At 34.9% G+C, this 21139-nt stretch overlaps 2 protein-coding genes across 3 annotated transcripts; both read right to left on the reverse strand.

Moving 5' to 3' along the window:
• Nucleotides 1-26: 26 nt before the first annotated feature.
• On the reverse strand, nt 27-4164 carry LOC120333905 (lysosomal phospholipase A and acyltransferase-like). Its single transcript, XM_039401301.2, has 7 exons — nt 3975-4164; nt 3277-3422; nt 2715-2916; nt 2214-2310; nt 1892-2015; nt 1233-1380; nt 27-700 (listed from the first exon to the last, which is right to left on the reverse strand). Exons 1-7 carry the CDS (start codon nt 4036-4038, stop codon nt 201-203), a joined length of 1281 nt encoding a protein of 426 aa, XP_039257235.2. The 5' UTR covers nt 4039-4164; the 3' UTR covers nt 27-200.
• An 878-nt stretch (nt 4165-5042) lies between these two features.
• Nucleotides 5043-18765, reverse strand: LOC120333897 (ADAMTS-like protein 5). Of its 2 annotated transcripts, none has more exons than XM_039401293.2 (14): nt 18580-18765; nt 17922-18075; nt 17195-17366; nt 16840-16903; nt 16545-16650; nt 15029-15162; nt 12787-12910; nt 12293-12379; nt 11261-11430; nt 10013-10085; nt 9283-9536; nt 8819-8924; nt 6974-7200; nt 5043-6588 (listed from the first exon to the last, which is right to left on the reverse strand). In XM_039401293.2, exons 1-14 carry the CDS (start codon nt 18637-18639, stop codon nt 6433-6435), a joined length of 1887 nt encoding a protein of 628 aa, XP_039257227.2. In that variant the 5' UTR covers nt 18640-18765; the 3' UTR covers nt 5043-6432. The 2 variants fall into 2 exon arrangements, with proteins under 2 accessions (XP_039257227.2, XP_039257226.2); XM_039401292.2 differs by having other exon boundaries at nt 9974-10085; nt 18580-18764.
• Between the last annotated feature and the right edge of the window lie 2374 nt (nt 18766-21139).

Consider the following 21139-nt stretch of genomic DNA (forward strand, 5'->3'; position numbering starts at 1 on the left):
TTTTACATCAAAAGAGCTTGCATAAATTTCTGGTCAAGGATCTTTTATTTTACAAAGTTACTACAGAAAACTCGAAAATTAACACGAGTTTTTTTATTTTATTTATTCTTTCAATTGAATATAGTATAGGAATCGTCAAAATAGGAATGAACAGCGCGGTTCAATAGCAAGTCAACTCATCATTGTTAGTAAGTTCAACATCACAAATCAGACAAAATTAACTTAATTTTTTCTTGAGTTCTCGGATCACCAAATATACCTATATGAGATACACCAGGTAATTCGTGAACCTCTGTGAATAACTTTTCATCCGACGCGTTATTTTTAACAAAATCTTCTTCCCATATTTTACACCCACGTAGGCTTTCATGAACCAATGTAAAATCACCACTAACTTTTTGTATAACCGGTTGTTGGTCAGGAAAATTTTTGGGGTAATAAAACAACCCTGGAGTAGGAAGACCAACCCCATAAAAGCAATATGTTTTAACTCTTGGGTGCTCAAAAAGCATTCCGCCTTTCGTGCGCTTGAGTCTGTTTTCGCGCATTATCTTTTCATAAATTAGTTTTCCAACTTTGTTGTTTGAGGCCTCGAAGTATAAATCAAGATCTTCCGGGTTCAGCGAGAAATTGTACTTCGGGGTCTTGATGAAAATATGATTAGGCTTGTGGAAGAGATAGTTCGGCATCATCAGATAATCTAAATAGGAGAATGTGAAAAACATTAATTCTTAGACTAACTGATATTACAAAAAAAAGGCCGTTCGTCTATTGCTTATCTTTCGTTTTACGTTCAACTTACACTTACTGCTGGATCCGTTTGTGGCCTGGATTACAATGTAATAAACATTATAGAAGTATTTCAAAGAAATATATATTCATATATCATCAAGTTTTACCAAGATTTTGCTACAAGATTTTTCATTCAGATTAGGTTTCGAGACCTTACAAAAATAGTAGAATAACTAAGGAGTTAAATTGAAAATAATCAATCTGGAATACGCTAGGTAACTGAATAAAAAGCCGGCCAAGCAAGGCTGAGTAAATATAATCTTTACGGTAAATTGCGATTAACCTAAGAATATATGGTATGGAAATATAAGGAAAAGTTAATATCGTCAGAACGGTTTCAATCATATTTCAATTACATAATTTTTCGCATTCTTACTTAGTTCAGTGATCGAACTCAAACCTGAAGTAGTGAAATATCTATAAACTATATACAAACGTACTTGATTCAAATGTTCTCTGGATCATTTTGCAATCTCGTACATTTACCAGCGGTACATTGAAATTATAGCCTGATGTTATTGACTGAAGAGCTTTATTTGATCCTCCCCAAGGTGTCGACAAAGCAATGAAAGAATGAATGAACTTATCCTGAAAATTGATGAAATATTTTGGAAAATGGGTTTAATATAAATGAAAAATTTTTGTTGCTTTGTTGAAAAGAATGAAAATTCGAACCGTATTTTGTAAAAAAATGAAGAATAAAATAATATATATAACCTGCGAAGGGGAAAAAGTTTCCAATAAATTTAAAACAAATACATTTTTGTCGCAATAAATCTCGGGATAAATTCCAAATTTAAATAATCATTGTGATATCGATATTAGGTTTATGCTTTTGCACCGGTGGATCCGTATGTATATATAAAATGCAAGGATTTTGTAGCAAGAGTGAATATAACTTTGATTGAAGAATCTTGATGCACTTTAACAACAGTGTGTAGCAGAACTCTTGGATCACTCATATTCATTGTGATGTTTCACATTTTGTTTCCACACCGCGTATGACCATGCACATTCAAATAATTAGCCAATATGGTTATGTGAAACATCTATTCACTTGGTGTCTACCTAATGAAAACAGAACGAAAATGTTTCCAACCTTCCATACTTGTGATTGCCTGTTCAAAAACCAAGTGGCAAAAAATCCACCCATACTATGAGATATTATCGATACTTTTCGATTGTTATTTGCTACATATGTATCTTCAACCAGAAGTTTAAATCTGAAAATAAAAATGTTGGCAACAATTTCTGATGAATACAGATATAATCCCAAGAATACCATGTGATTCATTAAGCGATTATATTGGCATCATGTTGGCACCGTACCAAATATTATTTCTCAATTTATATCTATGTCAATGAAAATGTGAGAAAAAGATGGAAATCAAGCCGTATTGTAAAGTAGTTTATCATTGTACCTTACACACCATTCTGGCTGTGAAGCCATTGCAAATCTGAAATCGTACGGCGCTCCTCTGATCGAAACATCTCTGGTATATCCCCATGATACCATGGCTGAAAAAAACATGTTACGACATTAACAATATAAAATCGATTGATGGAAAGGATTGCATAGAAATAATGTAATATCATTCAGTTTAGGAACATTCAAATTCATTTAAAAGTATTTACATAAAACACTGCACTTATTGGCAATCCACATCTAGCATAGATTCCCTAAAACCAAAGCCCACCGTCTAAAAGGCGATTCAATAGTCCCTCTATGAAAGAGATATCATGTATATCAACCCCCACACATAACTTCTATTTTTGACTAAGAAGTCTCGTATTTGCTACGATTGAGGGGGCAAGCCCTTATTTAATATTTCAAAAAGCTCAGGGCAACGACAAGAGGTCAAACTGTTAGCGCATAACTGAGAATATAAGCAAGCAGTTCTAGTTTAAGTTCTATGCCGTACCTTGTACTAAGTATGCTGCATCAAAGGCAATGTGGAAGATCCTCGCAAACGCGTGGTCGTCGACGTATTCAACAGTGTGGGCAGTTCCCCATCCTGGAATCTGGGTTTCTACACCAGGCTGGACGTGACTCGTGTTTGTGGTGAGATTAAAATTCAGCATCATGTTCTTTGCAGTACAGGGAAAACGACCGAGCATTATATCCTGTGCAAAAAAGATGATTTTGGTACGTTATATATATATATATCACTAGCCTTTAGACGTAGGGTGCTGCAAGTGCCAAAAAGACTACAACTCGCCGGTTAGGCCGAGCATACCCAATTTCCTACACACTGAGTGATGTTGTGGGTGTGAGATATACCAAAAGGGTGGCGGAATTACCTTTAAGGCCAGCATAGTTAGCCAACGTGCTGCAACCGCGCCAGTGCACCCAGTATTCCTAATAAAATACTATAAACGTCCCAGAAATGGAACATATTTGTAATTGTAAATCTGCAAAAACACCATTTTCGTCTTCTAATTTCTAACATCAGATTCCTATCTACACATACAACTTGTACTTACTTCAACGTTAAGCCACATTCGAAACCATTCTTTCCTTGAATCACAGTTTGATTTTGCTTTAATCTTTGCATCGATAGGCGAGGCACCATCGCCTGGTACAATAATCACAGGAGCGAATCCATGCGGTGCAGCACCAGCTTCACTTCCTATGAAATTTTATGGATATGTTTATTACGATTGAATTGCTAAGTTTACAAAAATATCATATTTTCAGAAAATTTCACAAATGGTGTATCTTCTCAAACGAGGAGAGCCCTGGTTGACCATCTAATGCAGTGTCTCTGAACCTGCGGACCTCTAGTGAATAGGTGTAGTGCCACATAAAGTACACCCATAGCGCGTTTCTTGTGGCATTGTTCCCCATCACAAATCGGGGTTTTGTCGGTGGTACGCGGTCAGAGTAAAAAACACAATAGTGGTCAGTAAAAGGTTATCTAATTGGTATAATCTGCAGTGATTACAATTAATACTTTAACAGTCCCAAATCGGAGATCCACATTGTCTCTCGGCAAATGGGGAACGGTGGGTTAACCAAAATTGTATATATATCTAGAATTTTTAATGCCATCACTCTCAAATTTTATATGTGTATAGGCCCAATAAAACGAAACCCCTGTTCTATACTGCCCAATAAGCTATTTCCTCTAGTCTAGCCACTCATATATCGCTAAGTCGAATTTTTATCAAAATACACTCACCAGAGCTAACGTTGAAGCGGGATGATATACATAAAAATAACCAAACTCCGAACTGGAACTTCATGATAGCATTATAAATAAATTAAGTTATCTGAAGATAATACCAAACGTTTACTTGCGAGTAAGCAAAAATACTAGATTATTATTGCATATTTGATATCTTAGTATAGGCTACTTCATATAGACTCTAGTATACCGACTGACTTTTCACAAGCGTAAGAATCACGCATACAACCATCGTCATCAACCAAACAAAATAAACCACGACTCGAATTATAGACCAAAACAAACAAGAGGCATAATTAGTCTGAAATACCAAAACAAAACAAAAACAGCAGTAGGGTGATTGGAACACATTTCATTGGATAGGATTTACGTCCCATGCCACGCCCATCTTCAATAAAAATAAGGCGTGGCTTTGAGGCGACTAACGACATAAGTCTTTCATTAATTCGTCCATTTCTGGGCAATGTTCTACTATGCATGTGACCAGTTGAAAAATAATTGAGAGAACGAAGGTCGTGATCCGCAAAGTTCCTTGCAACGCATTATGGACATTCTTCAGATACTAAACATGGATATACAGTTATAATTTGTATTAAAATTGTATTGTATTTGGTTTTTCCACAATTGTTTTTTGATGATTTGTATTTTTTATCCAAGTTCATTTGGTTAAATTTAAGTCCTGAACCTCGTCTAAAAAATTAATTTTTCCCCTTTTTTTCCGTAGGTTAGTAATACTAGTACAACGAGAGTTTGCCGTGAAACAAACGGGGGTCGTAAAGTCTCTGGGAAATTCAGAAAAATACAGAAGTAACAGCCTTTTAAAAGACATTTTCACCTCTAAGTACTGGGAAGAGAATACTACAATCTCACAAGAAAAGTTCATCTTTGGCACCTTGATCGAAAACGAACCACAACTCGGCTGAATATTATAGACAAATTACAATCGCATTTGTTTTCGATAACTTCAAAGTTTTAGATTATTGATTCTTGTCTTCTGTTTATTAGAATTAACCCTTACCAATCATTATTTGTTTCCCAAATTGATACTGACTACAAAAAAACTCAGTTGTATGAAAATGTATTGAATGGGTTAAAGTAATGGCAAATAATACAAAACATATCACAGTGATAAAAGACGATAAAACCTTTTACAAACATCGCTGAAAAATTGTAGATTTCACATTTACTTTGTTGAAATAGACAACATTAAAATGAATGCCCAGAGTTTTTCCCCGGTGAGAAACGAACGTATAAACGGCTTTGTTATCAATTCTAAGTTTAAGGTTATGAGTGTATTTAGTATACGACTTCAAATGATTTCAAAAGTATTGTGATAATGCGCCGCCTTCGTTGATAATAATCGTGTTACACAAATTATTCCTAATATGATTATAAGCCCGGAGTAAAGGTTTGAGTATGTAATGTACTACAACTTTTGCTGCAAATAAATCATTTGATAAGGAAATAGGCTAACCAAACCGACCATAATTAATGGTATTCAAATTATTGAACTATTTTTTGGCCTATTGTAGAGATCCGAATTGTAAATTGCAGTTTAAGTTAAAACCGGGGTTTGTCGCCCAAGTAGGCAGATTCAATCTTGTTCCAACATTGTCCTCATTTTTCAAAAATTTATTGTTTCTGAAATTGAGTGTTTTATATAGTTTTCATATCATTTAATTCATATTCACTTTTGCATTCGCGGCTTCAACGTAGAAATATGGCATTGAATATAGAAAATAAACGAAAAAAGAAAAAACAATAAAAAAACAAAAATTGGCGTGAATACAGAAATAACGTAAAGTATTTTAAAATACAATGAAGTTTGGCAGTGCCAGTTTTCACACCACTGTAGCATGTCATGAATCCCTGAAAGAAAGTCATGATAAGCTTTACCACTGTCGGTTACCAAATTAAAGAAAATAAGGTATAGGAATTATGGCTATCTAATAAATATAAGTAATATTCCAGAAAACTATCAAGTTATATCAATGTGATGGAGTTTTCGGTTCGTTCAAAATTATATTACAGTATGGGTTTTATGTATTAAAAATATGTGATGACAACTATCAAAAACACGTTCCAAATATCTTTCGAGGGAGTTCAGTGCACCTATCAACAGGACCAAAAAGCCTGATTAGTGCATGTAACCGTTCTTGGAGATAGCTCAAACATGAGTCAAGATTTTCCTCCAAATCTCAAGATTTTAATTTTACTTTGAATTGAGACTTTGCCCGCTGAAAATTAAATATTGTTTACACACAGACAAACGCAGGCTGTGCATCTTTGGTGCATACGTGTCCAGGTACAATTTTTAACCTACACCATATAAGTCGAACGTTCCGTACATGTTATCACATTGTTTTTCTTCGTTTTTTTTTTATGTAAAACATACATACATCCCCATCGTGTTTTAAACTTTCAAAAACAGAGAATTTTTCTCTTTCTCTCTTCAATGTCTAGCAAGGTATTTTCCACAATTCATTTTATTCGATATCTTTTTCATACTTCCTTCATAAGATTTTTTCCATCTTGCCCAGTAGTCGGTATACGAAACTATTAACCGTGTTTCAAATCTTCGACCTACTTCGGGTTCACGCTCTTTGCTCTAGAAAATATAAATTTCGAAATTACTACTGAAATTCCGACGCAGAGTTGCTACTTCGGGAAATTTCGTTAAAACTCAGAGATAATGGAAACCGATATATTGAAGTCTGCCGTTATAGTGTTGATGTATAAGTAGGCGCCGGAATCATAGACTGAAATTCTGAACTTAGAGATTGTATCTTAAAATTCTAAAAGCGGCAGTGAAAACTATAACTAACATTCAAAAGGCTAACAAATGCTAGTTTTTATAGTCCAGTTGGAGTCGGAGTCGTTTTTTTTCAGCTCGGAGTCGGAGCCGGAATTGAAATTTCATTATTGCGAATTCGATAATCGAAACCGGATTCGGGATTCTGGATTGCAAGTTAGAGACTGAAATGTAATCATACCTTTCGCTTCTTTCGTCCTTCGTTTGTGATATCGACTTTAATTTTTCTCCCCATCAGAAGATAATTTCTAAGGGGTCTCAATTTGGGGCAACACGTACTTGGGACCCAGACGTACTCTCTTTTCATCAATTTGAACTGGCTTTTGTACGTTGTTATAATTTCAATATCAAATCTTATACTTTTACCATGATTGAAGCGACGCTTGGATATGATTCTGGCATGGATTGCTGTAAAAAAGATAAAAAAAAATTAGGTATCAAGTAATAGTAATCGCCAATACTAGATTTATTATTAGTTGACTTGAAAAAGCGTGGGCTAAAAACGTTATATTACTGTTAAAAATAGTTGACAGCTTCTGAAAAAGACCTACTATTTTTATGGAGTCACCAGGACTAGGTGATGAAAAATGGTAATCTTTTTTTTTGTGGTGGGTCCCAATCCTAACCACTGTGTTACGACGCATTTTACCTGCGTTTAGAACTTGTGATTACATGATCAAATCTGTTGAAAGATTGATAAGTAGAACGACGCACCAAAGCAGGCTCCATCAACTTTTTTGTAGAAATTTAATTTTACTATAAATGAATGTTCTTCTAGTGCGCCGTGATTTGTATTCCATTTAGTGAATGTGTTATAAGTTTGAAAGTTTAGAAACTTCTGTTCTAATAAATTGACTACTCCTCTTGCGAAGCGACGATCGTGGGAATCGGCATTCATATATTTAACGTACAACAACATCATGGTTAAACGCAAACTGATAAGAGTGTCTATAAAGTTATTTGTTGAGCATGGATATCTCATCATTAGCGTCTATGTTTATATAAGTACCAATTCATCCATTTCCAATGTTTAAATCGGGTAAACTGACAAAAATAAAAGTTAGTTACACAAACTAATAATCAAAGCTACATGAAAAAACTTTATCCGTCAATATTGCATTTAAATTCAGTTTAATCTTAGGACTCGGCGTAAATTCTGGTTCATTAGATTCTTCACTTTTAAATATGCTTCCTTTTCTTACGTGCACGTATTTTTCTCCCACGTAAAACGGCTAGGAATATTGCAGCAATTTCATAATTTCTCGATAAGAACCGCGACAAATGCGCATTTCAAAATTGGATCTAATCCAAGGTCATGGCGCTCTTATATGTGACACTTATCCTTAAGGCCATCTTCAAATTGTCAAAACATATTTACGTCTAACAGGATTATTTTAAACGTCGCAAATAAGATTTTAAATCCGCTTTTCTGATTTAATACTTTAAGCCATGCCATTTGTAGAAAAGAAAATATGATTATACGATTTTCTTATGCGAAGTGTGCCAAATTATTGTGTTTTTGTACGTAGAAAATCTTTTCGTTTCGGCATTAGTCTATTAATTTATTACACACTGGGCGAGATGATAGGCATGACATTTGAACTCTATCACTTTAACCTAAGGCGTCAACACAGGTAAAGCCCAACGCTGTAATCATTTGATGTCGCCACCAATTCACTAAAATGAAAACAATAAATTTATCTCAGATATATGGCAAAACTAATTGAAATGTTTCCCAAAACAGAGATAGACTGCGTCAGTAGCCTACATTAGGGCGTGCTTTTCTGAAAATGGTCTCGGGAACTTGTGCAACTGGCGATCGCGGGAACGATAAAACAGAGAGTTCCTACAACTATAGGAACCTGACATTTAGTAAAATAAATCACAATTCAATTCCTTCAAATCAGTATTTATAATAGGGAATACGGAGGTAATGTATATGTTTCGTCTTCTAGGAAGTAGATTAGAAATATTATGATTCGGAAATTTGAAATTTAGATCGAATTCCCTAGGCAGATTTACGTACCAAAATCACTATTGCAGTAATGTCTTTTCCTGTTCCTCGGTTTCTTGCATGGACTACAGTAAGCTGGTTTGTCTGATACAACCGAGATTTGGATTGATGTTTTTGGCTGCAGAAAACAGAAAATATATTTCATTGCAATACCACAGATAGTGTGGTTATGGTAGAGTTTGTCGGGGTGGTGAAATGTCATGCAGCATCATCATGCAGGCCGCGTATACAATCAATCAATTATTCAAGTCGTTTTTTATTCGCCATTCGGGTAAAGCATAACAAAATGAAAACTTTGGATAGACAAAACCAAGGCTGGGGTACGAGACAGCCTACCGAGAGGATGGCGCTTCGGGAAAACGGCGGATACATTTAAACACATTTCGTGTTCATCTAGGTTACTTCGTTTGTCATGAAAATCTCTCCACAAATGGGAACAGATTTTTCTATTACTTTCTTGCAGAAAATATACTAACCCTAATTTTTCCACCCATCAATTTTCTTGGCGCTAAAGTGGTTTTAGTTGTGGTCGGAAGCAAAGTTGTGGTAGTTGGTGTAGTAGTAGTAGTAGTAGTAGTAGTAGTAGTAGTGCTGGTCGCAGTAGAAGTTGTAGTGCTTGTAGTAGTAGCGAGAGTTGTGGTAACATCTGGTAACGATGCTGGGATATTTTCGTCAACATCAAACTCGTAGTCCGCATTGCCGTGATAAAAGTTGGCATCATAATAGTTATCTGGTAATATTGAAATTATATTAAAACTATCCCAAGATGCAATAATAACAATAATACTGTCAAATAAAATAATGGAAATAGTACGGCAACGGCACAATGCACTGAAATCATCATGTAGAATGTCTGCTCATGATAAGCTAACGGTACTTTATGGTTAAGTTCATCGCAGGTTCCGTAAAAATATTTATTCTTACCTAAAATAAAATTAACGGAATCAAGAACGCATTTAGACGTTCTTAACAGAATAGTAGCCCGTTAACTGACAATGCAGATTTAAATCTGGCAACAATTATATCAAACATTTTTCCCCGTCATGTCAGTCATTGCTCTCAGGCTAAACACCGAGGATGTGTAGGATGTGTAGAGGATGGAAGTTAAAGAAACATTATCGGCTATGCTTTATTAGTAAGTATTACTTTAGAATGTGTTATATCTACCTATATATTCATATCGTTGACTAAATTCGTTCAATTCACCTAAATCAGAAAGAAGTGAATTCGGAATCCAATATTCGTATTTGATATCTGGTTGGTGTTGAAGATACAGGATCTAAGTAAAACAATTTCATTTTAATTAAAATATCATTCGAAATCGGATATTATATCCATAAGATAAATTGAGAGCTGTAAATAGTTAAAAAACAGATATTGAAGGGTATAATGCACTGGGTATGCCGTACCGTAATGGATTAAAAAAAAATGAAATGATTCTTGAATTGTTATAAAAATGTTTATCAAAATAGTCTGGATCACTGTGTGCAAACGCCACTGCACCTTTATATATCGGCGAATTTCTGCTGCATGTAAACAATAACAATGGAAACCAGTGATATAAAAAATCACTGAAAAAAAAAAATCGAGTGATTGGAATATTCATTCAACTTCAGTCTCAGTTAGACGTATGTAACATTTATCACCAATGTAAAACAAAACACTATCTACGTTTATAAGTTAAAACAAATCATGCAAAGGTTTCGATTTTCTTTGCTATTCAGGTAAAATAAAGCACCACAAACATGCAGGTTTTAGGGGTTTAGAGATTTTACAGATTCTTTCAATTTTTGCAATATTTTCGATAGCCGGGATTCACTAAACCCATTACCGCGTGATCCCGCTGGGTTTAGGGTTTCAATTACGAAATACCAAACTGAAATGAAAGATTTAAAATAAAATTGAATTAGAACATCAGCAAAACAATTCAATGTAAAGATAAAGTGAAATAGAGTATAGAAATCAAAACATTTTTCTGACAATGCGCATATGTAGTTAGGGTAGAATTATTTATTTACGGTTCTTTATGTAAACAAATGAGTAAACCGACAAAAATGTTAAATCAAGGCCGTGTATAGCGCTCTTTCAGGCAGCGTTTGCCAAGTTACTCAAATTCAATAAGACGTAAACGAACCGTTTCACGAAAAAGTTTCAGTTTCTGTCCAGCACATAAAGCTTGTCACCAAATAATCATATATATATGTATGCCAGACTAACTCATATGAAACCAAAACTCCATTACAAGTCATATTGTTCTAATTACTAGCTAAAAGATCTTTTTTCTATGAGCTACATTCCTGATTTCGATTGTGGGCTAGAATCTACATTAGTCTGGTTGGTGTACGATAATTTGAACATTTCCAATTAACAAAGGCTTCAGTGAGTAGAAAGAACATAAAAACCAAATAGGCCTATACGATAAGTTCTTCGTTTATATATATTAAGTCATCTTACCATGATATACAAATCTTTAGTTGTCGGTCCAGTGATGGTAAAGGTTTCATTCTCGCCGATCCTTCCGTATTGGACTGTGGTTCCAGCCGCTTGGAAATCACCTGGCCAGCTTACAACCCAATTTCCATTAATTATGTAACGTTCAAAATGATCGTCAGCTTCCATGAGTGCTGCGGAAGAAAGATGTATCGTTTATACATATGGGGTGAATTAATTTTAGAGCGTTGAGATAAATTTTGATTACTACATGCTATTAAAGATATTCTCAATTTCAAAAAGTCGCGTCAACTGGTACGAACGTCATCATGCAAACGTAACTACTTAATAATCTGCTGAACAATGCTTCAATGACACTTTAGTTCATCTTTGCAAATGTGTACTAAATGATCATCATTATTAATTACATGAGATTGTAAACAGTTTTTCAATGTAGGGTAAAAATTTGTTTTACAAATTTAAAATCATCCAGACAGAAAATATTTATGTCAAAACTCACTCCGTGACCCCAAACAGGAAGCCAAACAATAATACACGGGAAGAATTTACGATCAACACAAAGTACCACAAAGATAATGGAAGAGTAGCAAAGGAATTCGTTTGCGACTACAAATTCGAATGCTTTGAGCACTATTGGTTAGACTAGTAATTCGTCTCTGTCGACAACCCTTAGAGTATTACTGTATTTGACTTCCCTAATAACGACCCGTTCCGAACCCCTAAAATTATTATCTGAAGCCATGGATTGCCGAAAGAGCAATTAACTCAATCAGCTAAGTTTCGTTTATCATCTGTTGAAATACGAGTAACTGTTCTACATAGTTCAAATCATGTTCTGAATAAATTTTTCCTGCTGATTGCAAACTAAATCCCTAATCAAGATATTTTTACAGAGTTAGACGGCAACTAATAACAAACAATGCAGAGGCAATTTAAAGTCCTTTAGGTTCATTCAAGTATCTTTAAACTTGCTTAAAAATTCTAATCAACACAAATATAGAAGCAAACTCCGTTATTATAAAGTTGTAAACGTACCCAGGAAATTTTCGTTGTAATCATTAACAATAATATGGCTTGCCCCTTTCGGAATTCTTGCGACTTCGTTATAATTGAATCCGCCAGCTGGAAAAATAAATTATAAACACTAAGGAAATGTAAAATTTACTTCGAGAAATATTTCACCCCGGCACCGCCTAAAGCACCTTTCTGGAAAACGAAGACGCCGATATTGTGAGTAGTACAATTGGGTAATGGAATCCTACCAGCGACGTATTGAGTATTTTGTTGTATGTTTGAACTTTTCAGAGTCATGATTATACCCTCATTGAAAACGGGAAACGGAAACGAAAAGAGGTTTGGCAACGTACAATTTTCGGAAGCAGGATGTTGTTACATAGTGGGAGCTTGAGTGATTATTGTCAATATGGTATACGAGTGTAAATTCAAATCAAACCGGAATTGAATGTTGCTTTCTGAATAGCTTGGGAGTTCGGAATGTTGTAGTTCAAATCATTGTTGAAATGGTTTACCTGCGTTTTCTTTCAGCTGATTAAAAACTTTTTCAATGTAAAGACAAGTACCGTTGTTTCCACCACAAACTCCACAAGCATCTTCTCTCATGGTCGATCCTACGATCATGTCGCATCCAATTTCCTGCAGAAAATAAAAGTTCAAAATTATCTGCACATCGACAAAAAAGACATTTTACTTAGATTACGGTAGTTTTTGGTTTGGGTTTATATGAGAAGATCCCATTTTGTTCATATCACGATAAAATGCATCATTGTCGTATACATAAAATCATCTTACGACTCTATACAATTGCTAATTATAACAGAAAAATTTTGACCTCGCAATATTGGGTATCTTTATGCTTCGGCATACTTGAGCCTGTTGATTTGACCATATGACAAGAGATGGGCATTGGTAGGACTGGTTTGACAATTTCTGTTACCAGCGAAAGGCAGTTTTGCAACCGCCAATCACGACAAACAACCGCGACAAAAAGCAGTATAATATAGGCTATAATCTGCAAACTAAAGAATACCTAAAGTGCTTTCAATATTTTTATAAAACTTCGACGCTGGCAACACTATGATTGGTAAGTTTGTTATCTGGAATGTAATTATAAGATTTAAATTCTTTGTTATCCGTCTCTCAAGACGCCGGTATTTCCGAATATTTGCACGTAAACATTCTTATAAGCAACAATTATAGCGACATTTTGAAGCTTGTCTTCCTGTTGGTATCAGTGTGTGGGACTAGCGAGCTCATATGGAACTACTTATTATCAATGGCTTAAAACAAATAAATACTCGTTTTAATTGCAAAGCGTTTTTTGTCGCGAAATAATACTAATACTAAGAAAATATAATTTAAATTGATGGGTGTATTTCCTTTACAGAAATTTAAAATTGACGTTTTAGTTACTACCTTAAAGCTGTTTTCAGATCATACTTACTTGACCTGACCGTCAACCATCATAAATCTAAAAAGTTTCATGAGCTGGTATTGCAGTAATCGCCCATAGCTTCATTCACATCTAAGTGAGTGAGCCTGACATTACTTTGTGCAAATTCACTTATGAAAAAAGTGACAATCGATAACAACTAGTCAACTTTCAACTAGTCGAATTCAAAATTAACTCGATTCATTTGCATTATAACCCAGAGTACTTTTGACATAACCAATTGTTCAGGTCCTGAGTGCAAGTTTTCTTTCAGTACTCTTTCTACTTTAAGTTGAGGGTTCAAAACCTATCTTTGAGCAAACTTGTGTGAGAAATGAGTGCGCGTAACCCTGCTCTGAGAAAATTGTAATAAAAAAGTTGATTTTCTATTGAAACATTGTCCAGTAAGCGCATTTCGACTATAAATGTTAATTGTCAGTTAAGTTTAATGATTTTTATCACAGCAAATTAAATGCAAATGTGTTTATTCGACATCTAATTAGTTATCTAATCTTTGTAAAAGCTGTCTCTGTACATATTCCAAATATCAATCATGACATCGTCTCACGGGAGATACACAGACAGACTATCGGATTATACAGTGACGTATCTTGCTTTATTTACGGTACTATGTTAAAATTCCCAATGGAATCGGATTTGAATAACACATAGACGACATTGCCCTATTTTCTATTCGCCATTCCAAATAATATGTTGAAATACCCTTTCATGAAAAAGGTACATTTTGAAATTTTTTATTGATTTCAGCAAATCTACATCGATGCAAATCTGCTACCGGTCTATTGGCAAAACAAATAAGTCTCGCATGTCGTAGCCTGCCTATTACCTATATAAAAAGATCTTCACAAGCTTCTCATATGTAAAAATGCCAAGAGGCCGAAATCTTCCCGAATGAGTTACCGGACTGACGGTTGAGAGTTGTACTGCCCAACCTACTTCTCCATTCTAGGACATGTCATTATCCTTGATGAACATTGGACCAGATATGCAATTGCAATATATATTATTTTATATCAATGCGTAAGAGAACTTTTCTTCGAAAGAAAAAAATAAACGGGACATGATAATTGAGTATACAGTGTTCAACCCATTTCACTCACAGAGTACGGAGAGAGAGAGAGAGAGAGAGTGAGAAAGATATAGCCTTTTGTAACGCTACAATAAACGCACTATCTTTTTATTGCTCCGGAGTGCATGTGAATTTGTGCGCGTGTGTTCTTGAAGCAAACATTCAACAACAGAATTCTGAGTTGCAAACTCTGAAACTCACTGACTCATTCAAAATTTAATTTTGAACTAACCACACATTCTCCGGCAATGCACATGTTTCTCTGATCTCTTCCACATCTTGTGCCGTCCAGTGCGATTCCAAACGATTGATAGAAATGATACTGAGTAGCAACACACGATAATTCACAAGTTTCTATACCGTCATCTGCCAAGTTGAAAAAAAGGGAAAATAAAATAAAGGATACCACAAACATAATGAGGTGCTTGGTGCTCTATTCTAAGAAAGACGCGCGAGAATTAATTCAGCATAGCCAGGATCAATCTATTTATTTTTAAACGATAAAATTTGGATTCATCCAAAGTAAAAAACGAATCCCATGAAGCTCACAAAAATTTTTGAAGTAATAGCCTTCTAGCGACAAAAACAATTTTTAATCGCTAAAATTTTCAAGGCAGAAAAGCGTTGATATCACAAACAATAACAACAAGATGAAGAATACCAAGAAAAATTTTAACAACAATAACATAATAGCAAAACGCATTTCGTGTCCAAAATGCTAAACCGCAAGTTTAGGGTAAGCAAGCATCAAAATATTTTGATGACCCACGCAAATTATTTTAAATAAAAATTTCGTTCACCAACTATTGTAAGACCACAATTCTTACAATATGTATTTACATAAGACCTCGAGGTTAAGACGTTCCATAATTTCAACCTATGACTCAGTTCTCTAAGTGCACGACCTTCTACAAAATAAAAATTTAACGGCCTATAAAACTGTTGCTGATACGTAAGTGAAAGTATGGCGCGTAAACAATTATTTTCATAATAAATATTGATAGCGTATTATTCCGGGCATTTTGTATCAAATGGTTCAAACCATTCGCTTCTGAAAAGAACGAGTGGTCACTGATACGTAACGAATCTTTAGTTTGGTAAAATTTGCGGTACAAAACAATTTGATTTTATGTTTATGAGCAGTTTATCACAACATAAACAAGGCGCCCTACAAGGAGCTCGATAGTAATTTCGCCCTGGATAAAGTGATGGTATAGTGAAGCTTCGAATCGTGACCTTTACCTCGTAACGCTATCATAGTTCGATCCAGGTGCAGCCTTATGTCTATACCACCGGTTCTCAACCTAAGCCATGACCCACTGGTGGACCACGGGAATATTTTCAGGTCGGCCACAAACCTGATTAAAAATTGTCACTTTTATTTGTGTCCCTATATAGTTACTTTAGTTTATAGTGGCAATGAATGATGATACTTATTTTTGCTACTTAGTGGTAATTTTCATTTCAATAAAAGTGAAAGTGTCCATTTTTTGCGGGAAGATTTTGTTTTTTCTTGTAATAAAAAAGCTAATAGGCCACGAGATTTTTGTACAGTAAAAATGACCCACAAAAGAAAAAAGGTTGAGAACTACTAGTCGATACCATGGGATAGAAAAAAATAGGTTTAAATCAGTTGGGAAATAGCGGTTGATGAGCGACTATGCCAAACACTTCTGTAATATAAGTAATAGATCAATCTTAAGTACGTCCCAGAATCATACAAAACGGGAAAAATAAACTCAAAATACCTTTACTTGTGTATGGTATCCATTTGAATTTCCTGAACCTAAAGAGCTTGTTGTTGTGTTCTGCACATTGAAGTTCACGAAACGAACGACCATTACCTGGACAAGCCTGAAGCGAAGAATGAAAATTTATAAAAAGCCTATATGGAAAACCTTTTTCTTTGATAGAATTGGGAGTGAGTTAAATGATAAAATTTCGTTTTGATCGTGTTTATTCATATATAAAATTTTGGTCAAGTGGCAACAAGATTTATTTCAAGATCAGAAATCTTGCTAATGCATTGAATATTTATTGCACCTTGATATTGCACAGCATGTATGCTATTTTTGCCCCGCTGCAGGATTTTTCTTTTGATGTCGATCTGAAAAAAATTAAAGAAGTTATAATGATATAACAATTGGTATATCTTTTATATGATGCAAACCATCAGCTAGTGAGTTAGACAGGGTAATTGGTTAACTAGAATGATTCGTTCTTTTTAATTGATATGTGGTAGCTTACTATATTTCAGCGTTGCTAGTATAGAGATAGAGTACAAGGTACATTATTAACTGTTTGTTGAATGTATATATTACTTCGGGTTCGCGTATTTTAAATTATGCTAAAGTTCAACCTATTAAAAATATTTTATATTATTACAAACACCTCATACCCCAATTCGCATCTCCTCGATCTCATTGCGACTCCACCTCCACACGACCTGGAGCATAAAGACCATTCCGACCAAGTTCCCCAGAATTCTTCGGCGTCTTTTCTTGTGCTTTGTCTTTCTTTAACGGACACGATGTCCAATAAAGAATGGTCATTTGTGCCACGAGAAAGACCTTAAAATTAAATGTAAGGTTGATTTTGTTTGAAATAAGTTGCGATACATAAGCAGCAAATATTAAGTTGTGCGCAAAGTAGGAAAACAGTGAAACAGGAAGGTAGTGTTAGGAAGTACCACAATTTTTCGATTTGGCTAAGCATGCATAATTACTTAACTTAGTCAAGGAAATATACAATCGACAGGTTTGAAAAAATTGAACTTCGACTACGGTTGAGAAAAATTTGGGCTTTGACTTAGGCTACGACTTTTAAAAAAATCAATGCAATGCAAGCTATATTTAATAGACTGTTGGAAACTCTCATTAAGCTCAGCTTCTGTTTAAATAGCACTAAAAAAACTTATTTTATTACCATAGAAAGTCTGAAATTGCAACTCCGACGAATTCAAACTCTGTCCCCAGCGAAAACATGCCAAATTTTGACGTCCACGACTCGACAGGTTTGGTTTGAAGGGAGGAATATCCGGGAACGAATTTTATTTTAAGACTCATTAGATATCACCATAGTTAGGCATAATTGGAATCTTGTTTGGTATCTAGAGGAAAACATACCAGGTTTATAGATCGGTGGTATTTCAGGAGATAAGCGATGTTGGTTTGAATTACTCCCACCTCGTTGTACTATTGTATCTACGTTCCTTTGTCGTTGTGTCCCAAACATCAAATCCAAATGTTGGTTTTGAGAAGACTTTGGTTGAGATTTACACTAAAAATGTAGAAATGAATATTGTTGTATTATTTTTTTCGTGTTCACTAACAAAGAGATTTCCACACTATATAAAAATTATTTTTATCTTCTACTCTTAGGATGGGTGAGATAAGCAAACACAAAACACATGTGAAAATTCCTTCCAATACGCAGAAACGTAATAATTATTAAAAAATGAAAATCTTGAGTTTCACAAAACATTTGTCCAGTGGATTGAGTCCAAAATCATTTTATTTTTGATTCATAAAAACTTTCGACACGGAAAATATCAAAGTCGATACGAATCTATCCTATTTTCTATTGAAATATTTATCCCATCCAATCGCGAATAATTTCGGTATATATGTAAACAAGTTTCATACACTTCTACTTTTGATATAAATAACTTTAATTAAGCATGGATCCACACAAGACCTCATGTGAAATCGTCCGATTTCTGTTTCTGTGCAGACGAGTTAAATAAAATGTACGATCAAGTCAAAATTTTCCAGTTAGACATACCTGGCTTATTTGAATTGACACAAGTAACATTCCCATAAGAAATAAAATCCGCGGCGCCATTTTGTGTCGTAGATCTCACTTGAGGGGTCTCAGTTCCAGTAATCCCTTTTATCTTGTGCTAATAGTAAAGTAATCCGTCTATACGGGGTTAGGATAACATTACATTAGTCCTGCAGAAGAAATAAAAATTATTATTACAGCGACTCAAGCAGCTGGAAGCTTTGCGGTGGTCTTTGACAGACAAATGGGTCGAGATAGGAAATCTTCTGACCGCGATTGATATTTTTGTTTTCCATGATTCTAAAAATAGCAAACTGGTTTCTGAAATTTACTACATTGACGGATTAAAGCATATGGCGAGAACCACTAGTTATACTGAAAATTCCGATCACATGGTTGTTACCACTATATGTATAAATTCTCATGTACACTATATTCTTTGGTATACAATCAAAAGAGTTTACCAAAAATGGAGGTTTCCTACCAGAAATGACAATTCTTGAAATGAACAAAGTTTCTCTAATGAGTCAGAAACCTATACTAATACTTGACGTCATCCTAATAACGCCAAGCATGTGTAAAGTGGATTCTTATCAAATTTATTTTTACTCAATGCAACACAGTCTTGTATCTTTGATGCTATGTTGTATTCTACACGCCAGTTAACTATCCAATTTATCCCATTGGCTTGTCGTGAAAGGCGAAGTTAATTGATTAGCTTCCTTCGGCGTCAAGTGACTTTTGACCTCTGAGTTCGTGTTTGTACATGCTACGCTAATCATTTGTCGTGCTAAACAAGCTACATTTGACCTCTGGCCTTATGAAATCCCAGAGGCTTGTGAAACAATGTTTGTTAATTGCGCAGTATTATCGGGACTGTCTTGATATGGACCGTATAGGAAGATCGAACATCGAAATGCCCCACGTTTGATTAGGTCCAAATCGTATTCTAGTAGGATTAGGAGCATCGTCAAATTACCCGGGCTTCAGAAATTCAAAGATAAATTGGCACTTTGTACATGTGGTCGTCATATCGGTATGATCACGACAATTTTTCCACTTATGCCCAATATTATACTTTCAATACCATGGAACGTTAGCACTTAACCGCGGTGCATCAATACGCGAACGAGAAAAGCATTTCCTCGAGAAGAGAAACATCTACCTCTTCATAATTCAAGCATATGTTGTTAACAAGCTATGGTGATGAGCGTTACTGTCTGTTTTGCAATATATTTCTATTCAAGTCTTTCAAGTTGAAGATAAATTATAAATAAATATGTTGTTCATAGAATCACAAATACCAAAAATCGTAATTCCATCTTCGAGGGAGACCATTCGTTCTCGTATTTAATTTTCATGACTATAAATCATTTATCAGTCTGTTTTTTGTATGAAGAAATAGCAATATAATAAATGATTTAATGGCATTCAAATAATATTTTAATTTACACAAAACCACAGGTGAACGCAATATATCAGTGGAATTGAATGTCCGTGATATATTTATTCCTGAATGTGATGATATATTATGTTAGTATAGAGAAATATCATTTTAAGGTAACGAAACATCGTTGATAAATCAGCAGTAAATGAAAATACAAACTCACCAGGGAGTTGATATACAAGCATCGAATAAGGCGGAAACAACGACGTGTCAGTAAAACACGTCAAAGCCTAACTTCAAAAATTTAAGTATTTTACCAAAAACAGATTTTACCATCACAGCCGCTACCGTTGTTCACCGAATGGAATCGGAGAAAAACTCTTCCGGATTCGGACTGACAATAATTATGACTCCAACTTTAGACTTGGGCAGCCTATCAGATAAAACGATAATATCCGATTCCAACTCCAACGCTCTGTCAACAATCTAGAAATTTTTACCGAAAGTTTTTTCCTCCTTATACCTAATTCGAAAAAAAAAAACTTTCATTTTCAGCTTCAATTTTTTTTCACTGCATGCCATTGATGTATGTTTACACTCCTTGTTTGATTTTAACAAAGCATGGTTCTTCAATGGCCCACACTTGTAACGATCAAAAAATACCTATCACACCTGATTGAAGCAACGTACGGTATTTGCACGGACTTAGAGACGCGACCATTGGAATTCGAATCTTGTCTCTTGAGCAATAAATCAACATTTTAAGCGATGACTTTTACTACGTCGATTAGGAAAGTTTAATGAAGTGCTCAACGGCCAATCGAGAATTTCTCTCTTGACTAAATTTGTCTTATTTCAGATCCGTACCATGAAACATTAGATTGGTTAGTCCAACATTGAGCCCGTTGGTCTATATTCGCGGGTGGGAATGTTGTTGATATGGGACCTGCGTTGGTGCGGTGGCTTTAACGTTGGTAAACTCTATTATCTCACCTACCGACTATAGATAAGGCTTGAGAACAAGCTGTACTGGAATACTAATTATGTAGGAATTTAAATTCGATATGTATGTAAATTCGATGTTCAAATAAGCAGAAAAACCTGACCATTTCAACACTACTTACCAGTTACCACTCACCTCGCATTAGGGCTTATTTTCTACAGCTCTTCAAT

This window comes from Styela clava, chromosome 15 (assembly GCF_964204865.1).
Source record: "Styela clava chromosome 15, kaStyClav1.hap1.2, whole genome shotgun sequence".
Lineage (NCBI taxonomy): Eukaryota > Metazoa > Chordata > Ascidiacea > Stolidobranchia > Styelidae > Styela > Styela clava.

Coding starts and splice junctions, on each gene's coding strand:
- LOC120333897 (XM_039401292.2), bottom strand. CDS start 18,639: ATGGCGCCGCGGATTTTATTTCTTATGGGAATGTTACTTGTGTCAATT. Junction 17,367..17,921: donor ACCACCGATCTATAAACCTG/GTATGTTTTCCT, acceptor TTTAATTTTAAG/GTCTTTCTCGTGGCACAAAT. Junction 9,537..9,973: donor TCAACGATATGAATATATAG/GTAGATATAACA, acceptor CAATATTACCAG/ATAACTATTATGATGCCAAC.
- LOC120333905 (XM_039401301.2), bottom strand. CDS start 4,038: ATGAAGTTCCAGTTCGGAGTTTGGTTATTTTTATGTATATCATCCCGC. Junction 2,311..2,714: donor TGCAGCATACTTAGTACAAG/GTACGGCATAGA, acceptor TGTTTTTTTCAG/CCATGGTATCATGGGGATAT. Junction 701..1,232: donor CCAGAGAACATTTGAATCAA/GTACGTTTGTAT, acceptor TCTCCTATTTAG/ATTATCTGATGATGCCGAAC.